General features: G+C 32.1%; 1 protein-coding gene across 1 annotated transcript; it reads right to left on the bottom strand.

Moving 5' to 3' along the window:
* Window positions 1-9,768: 9,768 nt before the first annotated feature.
* On the bottom strand, window positions 9,769-11,279 carry LOC127552438 (olfactory receptor 2AG1-like). The gene has a single exon (XM_051982959.1). It carries the CDS (start codon window positions 11,277-11,279, stop codon window positions 10,335-10,337), a length of 945 nt encoding a protein of 314 aa, XP_051838919.1. The 3' UTR covers window positions 9,769-10,334.
* Between the last annotated feature and the right edge of the window lie 1,386 nt (window positions 11,280-12,665).

The raw sequence follows: 12,665 nt of genomic DNA, 5'->3' as shown, positions 1-12,665 counted from the left end.
GTAAATATAACTTCTTAATAATTAATGTTATCTAAATTTTAAATGGACAGCCTTAAAAAGTAACAGATCTTTAAATGGAGATTAATGGTTGTTTTTCTAGATCCTGGTTGAATATAGTTTGAGTTAGTTAATCTCTGAACTTCCTTCTAATTTTAAGCTTCTATGTTGTCATATTTCTGTGAAGACAATCAACAATAAATTTGCTTAACTATCATTTGTTTATATATTATTTATCATTTATATAAACATATGATTACACAATGATTTCCCTTGCAACAGAAAATATACATAGAACTTTAATTGTGAAAGTTTGTTTTTTGTATCATTAAAAAAACTTTATGATGTTCTTGTCAAGTATAAATTGTACTTATTTATAGAAATTTTTTTTAACCAAGGATGAAAATAAAATCTTACACTTGGTTTCAAAAATTAATTTTGAAGGTACATAATGGGGTTACAGGACTTGATTGGAGTTTAGTTGGTAAACTCTTGGTCTTAATTCTTCATAAGTAAAATGAGGGACTTGTACTAAATGGATTCTAATGTTCTTCTTGTCCTTAGTGTATGATTTAAAATTGCAAAGAAGTTCTATTTGGCTTAATATAAGAAAAAAATCCTAGTGAAAATAGTCTGCCTCAGTAAGGAGTAGATTTATTCTTAGTAAATGTTTTCACATGATAGCTAAATGGACCTACATATTGGGAAAATAATAGATGAAACTCTTATTTAGATATGGATTAGATTATTTGGATTTTAGAGTATCCCTTCCTTCTCTAAGATTCTACATTTTGTCCAACCTACAATTTAAAAAATATCTTTTTTGTCATTTTTCAATTTTTAAAATATGTTTCCTTATATTCTGAATTTTAGGCTTCTTTCCATACTTCTCTTTAAAATTGTTACTACAATAAATGAAAAAAAAAAAACCTGTGCAAAAAGCACAGGAGCTAGAACTAGAGGGCCTGGGTTCAAATTTCCGAGGATGAATACCTGTGTGACCTTGGGAAAGTTATTTAATGTTTCTATATTTTCTGCATCAAGATTATAGCACACTAATGGGACAATGGATAGAGCACCACGATGGGAGTCAGGAAGAACTGTGATCATATCAAGTTTTAGACACTTACTAACTAAGTGACCCTAAGTAAGTCACTTAATGCACTTTGTCTCAGTTGCCTTATCTATAAAATGAACTGGAGAAGAAAGTGGAAAATCACCCCAGTATCTTTGCCAATAAAACTTTAAATGTGGTCACAAAGAGTTGGACATGACTGAAAATGATTGAACACCAATAACTACAAAAATGGGACACACACAACAAATATGATTGCTAGAGCAGTAGTATACAGGGCTATCTACTGGGAGCAGATAAGAGGGTACATAATCATAGTAGAAGGTTAAAAAGGGGCTAGAGAGCAAGATTACATTTAGTACCTTGGAGAGCTCAGTGGAATCCCTTCCTCATTTAAGTATTAGCACCATATTTGTGTCATAAAAATAATTTGGTCAGACTCCATCATCTATGTTTTTTTCAGATAACTTATATAATATTGGAACTAATTGTTAGTTAAAAGTTTGGTAGACTTCATTTGTGAATCCAACTGATTCTGGAGATTTTTTCTTAAGAAATTCATTGATAGCTTGTTCCATTTTTTTTTTCTAAAAATGATTTTTTCAAGTATTTTTTTTCCTCTTCTGTTAATGTGGACAATTAATATTTTAATTAAAATTCATTCATTACTTGCAAATTGTCAGATTTATTTGCATACAATTGGATAAAACTGCTCTTAATTCTTGTTTTAATTTCTTCTTCTTTGGTCATGAATTGACCTTTTTCATATTTGATGCTGATGATTTGGTTTTCTTTCTTTTTTTAAAAAAATAAAAATAACCAAAAGTTTTTCATAAAACCAACTCTTAATTTTATTTATTAATTAAATAGTCTTCTTACTTTCAATTTTATTTAGTATTTAATTGCATTTTTAAAATTTGATCTTTTTTTTTTAACTTTTTTTGATTGCATGCCCAATTCATTGATATTCTCTTTCACAATTTTATTCATGTAAACATCTAAAGATATAAAAATTTCCCTAGGAACTTCTTTGGCTGCATTCCATATATTTTGATATGTAGTGTCATTTTTGTCATTTTCTAGGATGAAATTTTGTCATTTTCTAGGAAATGAAATTGATAGCTTTTATGACTTGTTTGACCCACTCTTTCTTTAGGATTAGATTGTTGCGGTTTTCAATTTGTTTTTAGTCTATCTTTCCACAGCCCTTAATTGCATTAAATTTTTATTGCATAATAATCTGAAAAGGATGTATTTATGATTTCTGACTTCTACATTTGATTTGAGGTTTTTGTGCCCTCACTTTTGTGTAGGTGAAAATGTGTAGGTGCCATGTCCTACAGAGAAAAAAAGCATATTCATTTCTATGTCTATTCAACTTTCTCCAGAGTCTATGTCTAATCTTTCTAAAATTCAATTTACTTCCTTAACTTCTTTCTTGATTACTTTGTGGTTAATTTTGTTTATTTCTTGGAGGAGGAGATTGAAACTCCTACTAATATAGTTTTGTTGAATGTTTATTTTTGTAACTCATTTAACTTTTCCTCTAAGAATATAGATATTATACCACTGGGTGCATATATGTTTTGCATCAGAAATGATTGAAAGTCCCCTATTTCATTGAATGTACATTTTCCCCCAGAAGATAATGCTTACTTTTGCTGGGTAGTTAATTCTTGCTTGTAATACAAGTTATTTTATCTTCTAGAATATTATAATCCAGGCCCTCTTATCCTTTAATCTACAAATTGCTAAATTCTGAGAAATCCTGACTGGTGCTTCTCACTATTGGGATTTTTTTTTCTTTCCAGCTGGTTACGGTATTTTCCCCTTGTTTTTGATAGTTTTGGGATTTGGCTACAAAATTCTTTGTCATTTTCCTTTTGGAATCTCTTTCAAGATGAGATCAATAATTTTATGTTCTGCTTCTAGAATATCAGGAAAATTTTCCTTGATAATTTCTTGAAAGATGTTGTACAGGCTCTTTTTTGAATCATGGCTTTCAGGTAATCTAATAATTCTTAAATTATCTCTCCTAGATCTATTTTTCCAAATCAATTGTTTTTCCAATGAGATATTTTATATTTTCTTTTCTTTTTTCCTTTCTTTTGATTTTATATGACTGATTCTTAGTGTTTCTTTTCATTATTAGCTTGTTCAATCTTAGATTTTTTTAGATATTTTTTTTTGCATTGAAAACTTTATTTTTTTAATTAAAGCTTTTTATTTTTTCAAAACACATGTGTGAACAATTCTTCAACATTAGCCTTTGCAAAATCCTGTGTTCCAATTTTCCCCTTCCCCCATACCCTCCCCTAGCTGGCAAGTAGTCCAATATATGTTAAACATGGTAGAAATATTTGTTAAATCCAATGTATGCATACATATTTATACAATTATCCTGCCTCACAAGAGAAAAAGTGAAGCAAAATAAAATGCAAGTGAACAACAAAAAAGTGGAAATGCTATTTTGTGAACCACACTCAGTTCCCACAGTCCTCTCTCTGGGTGTAGATGGCTCTCTTCATTACTGAACAAGAACTGGTTTGAATCATCTCATTGTTGAAGAGAGCCATGTCTATCATAATTGATCATCATATAATCTTGTTGTTGCTATGTATAATGATCTCCTGGTTCGACTCATTTCACACAGCATCAATTTATATAAGTCTCTCCAAGCAAACATTATATGTAATTGAGATAAGCTTATCAATAAGCTCAGGAGTGAAACAAGAATGCCCATAATCACCACTTTTATTCCATATTGTACTAGAATTGCTAGTTTTAGGAATAAGTGAAGAAAAAAATGTAAGAAATTAAAATAGGCAAGAGGAAACAAAACTATCATTCATTGGAAATAAGATTGTGGTATCTTACAAACTACTAAATTTACTAAGAAACTAGAAAGCTATTTGAAGTAACTAACAACTTTAGCAAAGTTGATAGATATAAAACAAATCCCAATATAGCATTGGCATTTCAATATATTACCAATAAGGCTCAGCAGCAATAGATAGAAAGAGAAATTCCATTTAATATAACTGGTAGACCACATAAAATGTTTGGAAATTTATCTGTGAAAACAAACACTGTATAAAGATAATTAAAAAACACTTTTCATCTTCAGCAGTGCTATTACTGGGTCTATATCCAAAGAAATCATAAAGAATTTACACATATGCAAACAAGTTTGTAGCAGCTCTTTTTATAGTGGCAAAGAATTGGAAAGTGAGTAAATGTTCACCAATTGGGAAATGACTGAATAAATTATGGTATATGAAAACAATGGATATATTGTTCTATTAAAAATGGTGAATAAGCTGATTTTAGAAAGACCTAGAAAGATTTGCATGAACTGATACTGAGTTAAAGTAGAACTAGGAATACTATGTATTCAGTAACAAAATTGTATAATGATCAACTAAGAGAGATTTGATTTTTCTCAAGTTCACTGATCTAAGGCAATTCCAATAAACTTTGAATAGAAAATGCCATTTGTATCCAGAGAAAGAACTATGGAAATTAATGTAAATCAACATATGCTATGTTCACTTTTTTTCTTTTTTTTCCTGTTTTTTTTTTCCTTTCATGGGTTTTCCCTTTTTTCACCTGATTTTTCTCTCTCAATGTGATTCATAAGAAAAAAAATTATATTAAAAATTAATGTACATGTGTAGCCAGAAAAAAAGAAAACAATAAAGGAAATTGGGAATGGGAAACAAATAAACACTTTTCACATAGATATAATGAATATAAAAATATCAATTTTTCATGGGTGGCTGAGAGGTAATATAGTAAAAATGGCAATTCTGCCTAGATTAATCTACTTATTCAGTGCCATAATAATTAAGCTGCCAAAAAGTATTTTATAGATCTAGATAAATATCACAAAATAATTCACCTGGAAAAACAAAAGAGCAAGAGAAATAATGAAAAAATTCCAGATGAAAGGGGCCTACCTCTACCAGATCTAAATCTATTTTATAAAGTAGAAATCATCAGAACTAGTTGGTACTCACTAAAAATAGGATGGTGAAAGAGTGGAATAGGTTAAGTGCACAGGACTCAATAGTCAATGATTATGGTAATCAACTGTTTGATAAACCCCAAAACATTGGTTTCTTGTGATGCGGGAAAGCTTGCTTTCTAGATTCCCACCCTCTCCTAGTTAATAATGTAAATTGCCCTTTAACTCACAAATCCTGGTCCCTTTGAATTTCAATAGAAGATCTGACCTGTTCCCAGCCCCACCCGGATATGAGCCAACTTTGGGGCTACATCCAAAAGCCCCTCGAGCTAAGTCTCCTATTATAAAAAGGCCACGCTGGGAACCCCTCTTTGCAGAGATTCCAAACATGGCTACCATGTGAGGACCCTCTGTCCACTGGACTCTCTGTCCAGTGCCCTCCTTATCTCTACCTTCGCCTATACTTTACCTTTGCTTATCTAATAATAAACCTCTTTTATCAATCTAGCTCTCTGGGCCAATAAATGCTTTTATTGGGAACTCGCGCCGCTACTAGACCCCCTTGCATCGAATTTGTACCCCAAACCTGCCACTAGACCTTAACCCTAATTTCATTTAGGTACCCCAAAGCTAGACCTCAACACTTGGATAAGAACTCACTATCTGACCAAAAATGATGGGAAAACTGGAAAATAATACAACCAAAACTAGACACACATTGTCATCTCACACCTCATGCCAAAATAATGTCAAAATAGGTACATGAGTTAGACATAAAGGATGATACTAGAAGCAAATAAGGAGAGAAAAGAATAGTTCCAAAAGATATTTGAAAAAGGGAGGAATTTATGACCAAACAAGAAATAGAGAACTTTACAAAATGCATGATTACATTAAATTATTTTTTTTTGCCCAAACAAACCAAGGCAGCCATGAATAATGTTTCTGATAAAGGCCTCAATTCTCAAATATTTAGAGAACCGAAGTCAAATTTATGAGAATACACAACCATTCTCTAATTGATAAATGCTCAAAGGATGAAGAAATAAAATTACCTATAGTTGTCTGAAAAAAACATTCCAACTCATTATTGATTAGAGAAATGAATATTAAAATAACTCTGATATACCACCTCACACCTATCAGATTGGCTAATGTGACAGAAAAAGAAAAGGATAAATGTTGGAGGGGATATGGGAAAAGTGGAACCCTAATACATTGTTAGTGGAGTTGTGAACTATTCTGGAGAGAAATTCGGACTATAAAAAAGGACTATAAAACTATGAATATCTTTTGATCCAGCAATACCACTACTAAATCTGTATTCCAAAGTGATTATAAAAAAAGCGAAAATGACTCCCTTATAAAAATTATTAACAGAAGTTCTTTTTGCGTTGGCAAAGAATTGGAAAGTGAGGGGATGACCATCAATTGAGGGAATGGCTGAACAAATTGTGATATATAAATGTAATGGAATAGTATTGTGATAAAAACAAATATTGAGCAGAAAGTTTTCAGAAAAACCTGGAAAGATTTGCAGAGTTCTGATGCTAAGTGAAGTGAACAATTGATAAAAAAGACCAATTGTACATACACAATGCACATAATAACAACAAGATTGTGCAGGTGAACAACTATGACAGCCTTAGCTCTTCTCAGAAACATACAGTGATCCAAGACAACAAAAAATGAAAAATGGTAAAACTGGAAAATAGTATGGCAGAAACTAAGAATATACTACTTATACCAAGATAAGGTCAAAATAAGAACATGATTTAGACATAAAGGATAATATTAGAAGCAAATAAGGAGAGCAAAACATAGTTTACCTGATAGATATTTGGAGAAGGAAATAATTTATAATTACATTTAAAGAAAGAGAAAGAACAGAGAAAGAATGAAGAAGGAAGCATACTATTTTCATTTTTAAATTTTTTTGTTTTTTTTCTTTCTCATAAATTTCCCCTTTTGTTTTTATTCTTCTTTCACAACAAGACTAATATGGGAAAAAAATTAAACATGATTGTACAGGTAAAGCTTATATTTGATTCCTTGATGTCTTGGAGAGGAGGAGAGAGAAGTGAGGGAACTAGAAAAATTGGCGGCATAGATCAACCAGTCTCTGAAGGGCTTGGATGATAAAGGAAATTGCATTTCTCCTTAGGGAAAATGCTTCCTGGTTTGGGCAGACCTTATTTTTATTTAGAGTGTAAACAGAATCTAAGCTAGGTTAATTCCTGCCCCAAAACAATGAACTCATGCTCTTTGACTCATCTCAGAAAGAAGAAAACTAACAAAAAGCTGAAAATTTTTAGCTCATTTCCCTGTTAATTGTCAAATTATTTGACCTTCACTTGTCAGGTGCATCCAATTTTCTAAAAGTATTTAAAGCATTCAGTGCCTCCATGATTTTGTTTTTGTTTACTGAAAGAGGTCACTGATCATAATTTATTAATTAATAGCTAACCTAATTAATAATCAAAATATTTATACCCTTAGATTCAATAATACCATTACTGTATCTGTAACCAAAGAGATCATAAATAAAGGGAGAGGAGCTACATATACAACAAATAAGGGTAGCAGTTCAAGGGTAGAGAATGGCTTGATTTCTTATAAATTAGAGTCAATTCTCTATATATTTTGAAAATAAGTCCTTTATCAGAACTTTGGATTGTAAAAATATTTTCCCAGTTTATTGCTTTCCTTCTAAACTTGTCTGCATTAGTTTTGTTTGTACAAAAACTTTTCAGTTTGATATAATCAAAATTTTCTATTTTATGATCAGTAATGATCTCTAGTTCTTCTTTGGTCATAAATTCCTTCCTCTTTCAGAGGTGATACCTTCTCTTTTGGGATTTGTCTTTTCTTACAAATTTGTAATAAATCCTTTTTTTTTTTTTAACCTTAAGAGTTTCTGATTTTTAATTTGGGTAAGGGTCACTGTCCCACAAAATACTGATAGATTACACTACAATGTAAACCTAATTTATATATGTGCTAGGAAATTAAAAACAAAACAAAACAAAACATGATTCTCTTTATTGTGACATTTACTTTATTGCAATGGTCTGGAACTGAACCTGCAATGTCTCTAAAGTATACCTACATATAATGGTTTTGGTTGCTTGGATGGTAATAAGGCATAATATATAGAAGACATTAAAGTGAAAAATACAAGCTTAGATAAAAGATCAATAAATATGGTATCTAGAATGACACTGATTGGGAAGTTGGGTAACAGGGAGGGTGACGATTCCTTCAGCAGTTAAAAGAAAGGAAGACTTTGGAGGAAAGTTAATGAATTCTCTTTTGGATATGTTGATTTTAAGAAGACTATGGAACATCTGATTTGAACTGTTCAAAAAGCTGGTAAAAGGAGCTAGGAAATTAGAAGAGAGATTAGAAATTGATATATTGATCTGAGAATCATCTGCACAGAGATGATATATTAAATCCATGTAACCTGAAGAGATCTGAAATTGAGAGAGTATAAAGAGAAAAGAGTAGAATGCTACCCAGGAGAGAACATTGGGGGAATTCCCATTGGACTAATTTATATTTCTTCCAAAGTTGAGAAAGAAATGCAAGTGTAAAAATTTCCCTCCAACCCCCAAGGTGAAAGGATTGAAAGAATGCCTCTTTAACCTTCAACTTGTTTGAAAAATGAAAAACTTTGAAGGAATGAATGGGGGAAATATTTAAAAAGAAAAATAAACAAACAAACAAAAAAAAAAAAAAAAAAAAAAAACAAAGAGGAAAAAGATAAAGGCTCTTGAGTGAATGCTAGTGGTAGGGATTTGTTATTCTAACAAGATACTTAATTTTCTCAATCCCTTGGCCAATTCTTATCCAATCTGCTTTGAAGCACTTTAATTGATTCATTAGCAGATAATTTGTTTTATCCTTTGCAGATGAAGCTTGGGCCTTGGTAGAAAATAACAAGGAAACTGTTGAGTGACTTTCTCAAGGTAAGATAACTAGTATTTGTCTGAGGCTGGATTTTAACTCAGGTCTCCTAGACTCTAGATCTAATCTAATGATTCTTCCATAGTCTTTGAAGGACATTCTACTGTCCTCAGGAGAGGGAAATGTAAGAGGTTTGACCTACTAAGGACATTCCTGCAGGCTTCTCTTTCATAGTTGTAGTCCAAAGTTAGGAATAACAAAAAAAGAGATTTGCTTTCTTTAGGGACTTAGATAGCTAGAATTAGCAGCTTTGGGGAAGTACTTTTACAATGTATAGCCCAGTTAAATACCAACTTCTTTTAAAAAAATATAGGATTTTAAATTATTGAATATAAAAAGTATCTCCTTCCAATTCCCTTAATACTCCCAGGCATTTAACTCCCTCCTAACTCCAAGCCCCAGATGTAATACAAACAATTAGTTAGACCAGGTTCTATTTTTATACTTTCACAGCTCTGTATTCTCAATGATGTGAAAATAGAACCCAACAATGCCTACCAGCTCTTAGAACTCATATGTTCTTGTGAAAATCTTGAACAGGAGATTTACCTTTTTAAAAAATGTTTTGGCATTGTTGGAGATATCAGTGGAGCAATGTTATTTCTTGCTAACACTTTGTAACTGCCCATATTTCTTTTTCTAATTATGCATGCAGCCTTAAAACACCTTTTACCCGGGGTCTTCTGAATTCTTTCCCATTACTATCTGTTTATGCTCAATACACTTATGGTGATCCTCAACTTTATTTGATCAAAGCAAAATTGTATTAACATAATTAATTATCCTTTGAAATAGTGGATTTTTCTTTCCTTGATATTTTTAAGTAGAGAGTGGGTGAATTGACTTGTGGCAGAACTCAAAATCATACAGATAATGATGTTCAAATGGGCGGTTGTTGAGCTATATTTGTGGTCTTTGAAAAATCACAAAGATTGTGAGAAACATTACACTACTGAAGTGGGATAAATTTTATGTGAGTTTTCAAAAGTAGGAAAGTGTATTTTTCAAACTATAGGCTGTTGATTTTGACTACAATTCCTTCAAAAGAATTCTTGAATGCATTATAAAGTGTAAGTCTTATTACCTGGGCACAATTATTGCCAGGAAATAGAAAAGAAAATATTTTGTACTTCATTAGAATTTTTCTTATGTTGCCCTCCTGAATACCCTCATGGATAGAATGCAATAGTGTTGAAATAAGAATAGAAAAGAAAATTTTATTATTGTGCCACATGAAATGATTCAGACAGATGGAAACAAGCCTAGAGAGTATTTCCTATTTATTGGCTGTCTGCTGAGAGATCAAGCAAAGACCTATCTAAGCTCCTACAATTTTGGTTTTTGGATGCCTTTTCCTAGTACCTTCTTTAGTGCACCTAGTACATCCTTGTTCCTCAGGCTGTAGATTAGGGGATTCAGAGTTGGAGTAATAACAGTATAGAACACAGAAAGGATATTGTCCTGCTGAGGGTTATGGTAAGAACTGGGTAGGACATACATGAACACAGCAGCTCCATAGTAGAGCCCAACCACTGTCAGATGGGATGAGCAGGTAAGGAGAGCTTTCTGTCTCCCTTGTGTTGATGGCATGTGGAACACAGCAGTTAAAACTAGAGTATAAGAAGCAAGGATAGCAGAGAGAGGGAAGAGGAGGAATGTCACTCCCATTGTGTATACCATGAACTGATACTTTGTGGTGTCAGCACATGCGAGCTTCAGCAGGGGAGGGATCTCACAGAGCAGGTGGTGTATCTCTCGGGCTCTACAGAAAGGGAAATGCATGGTGTATGTGGTGTGGATAAGGGAATTAAAGGATGCCAAGAGCCAGGATGTTGCCACCATGGACCAGCAAACTTTGGGTCTCATGAAAACCATATAGTTCAGAGGATGTTGAATAGCCACATAGCGGTCATATGCCATGAAGGCCAACAGGATGTCTTCAGCACCTCCAAGTGTCAGTATTAGGAACATCTGAAATCCACAGCCAGAAAAAGAGATGGTGCTCTGTCCACGCAAATAATCCACTAGTGTTTTGGGGGAAATGACAGTTGTAAAGAGCAAATCCATAAGTGAGAGCTGGCTGAGTAAAAAGTACATCGGCACATGAAGTTGTTTGTCCATAGCAATTAATAATAGTAGGAGACCATTGCTGATCATGGCCACAAGATAGAGGAATGTGATTGTGGCACAAATCAGTCCAGGGAACTTACTGTCCTGGAGAATTCCAATGAGGAAGAAGGTGTTCTCCAAGGTGGTATTCCAGAATTCCATTGCACAAATTATATTTTTCCTGGAACAAAACAGAAAGATAAGTGCATCGACCTGATAAATCCAGGAAAACTGTTCTAAGCCACTAAAATCTAGAAGGTATTAAGCCAATGTGGAGAAAGCCTTCCCATTGATCAACTGGACTCACACCAACAATTATTGAGCTTACTTCTTAATAAAAATATTTCCTTTCTAACAACATACAAAGATAACCATCAAGTTGTGCCAAGTTCAGAGGAATTAATTATTTTAAGGTATATATGTATATGTGTGTGTTTGTACATCAAAAGAAATATATAAAAGAAATATAGTTCTTTTGATGTACAAACAATATAAAATTATTAAACTATCTGGGGTGATGTGATTAGAGGGTTGCTTTAGATTTTCTTCATAATTTTACTTTTTCTTGAATTTTTAAATTTTTGCTAATGTTTGCAAGTTCTGCTGTTTTCTGCCTAAAATAATTGATTTATATAGATTATGTAGACTTATGTAAATTTATTATATATTTGTAATTGAAAAGATCATATAGCTAGTGATATTAGGGTGAATTTTAAAGAAGAGTGTTAAGGAGAAGAAATCTCAATAGATACAATTAGGATTCTATTTGTTTCTATCCTACAATGTATGAATTTGTATTTATGTGTTCCATGCCTTTAATTTTGTTTTTCTTTACCCCTAAAAGAGAACGTGAAACTGAAGTTCTAGGTCAGAGAGAAAAAATCTGAACTCTGATGGTAACATCCTATTTTTGGGTGCTTTCTGATAAATTTGCTCATTTTATTTCATTATGGTCTATCTGTAGTTATAAAAGATTGAATATCCTTGACAATGACAAGACATCCAGGACTGAGTTTCATGCCCAGTGTATAAGCAGGGACCTGGAATTCAAAAGCAACATGTTATTCTGATTTCTCAACCTGTCATCAAATGTTTCCAAACCACTATATTAAATGAAATTTATAACATATACTTATTCTGAAGTTTTGCAGATAATAGCATAAATATAATGTCTTGCTAGATTACTTTTAACTTTTACAAAATGTTTATATATTTGTAATTTGTAAATTTTACATTAGAGATTTGGGGTAAAATATTGTTTTTATTGTGAGAACTTAATATTTTTAGTAGCATATTAAATAATCCAACTGATTGATCATTTTATTATTATTGGGTTAATGGTTGAAAGACTTTGCAGAACAAAAAAATGCCTTGGGAATTACTGTTCCAGAGCATTGAACATTGGCTGGGTATTATTTTTAAATGTAAAAGGGAGATTAAAGAAATTCAAACTATACATATTCAAAAACTCTTTTATTTAGAATGATCCTGTGCTTTGTGGAGAGACTTAATAAGTCTTAAGAGAGAGAGAGAGAGAGCAAAAGTCTT

The sequence above is a fragment of the Antechinus flavipes genome, chromosome 2 (genome assembly GCF_016432865.1).
Source record: "Antechinus flavipes isolate AdamAnt ecotype Samford, QLD, Australia chromosome 2, AdamAnt_v2, whole genome shotgun sequence".
Taxonomy (NCBI): Eukaryota; Metazoa; Chordata; class Mammalia; order Dasyuromorphia; family Dasyuridae; genus Antechinus; species Antechinus flavipes.
The sequence above is the reverse complement of the archived record's forward strand: the minus strand, read 5'-3'. Positions and strand labels throughout refer to the sequence as shown.

What these genes read in the sequence shown, in the direction of transcription:
- LOC127552438 (XM_051982959.1), bottom strand. Translation starts at nt 11,279, where the DNA reads ATGGAATTCTGGAATACCACCTTGGAGAACACCTTCTTCCTCATTGGA.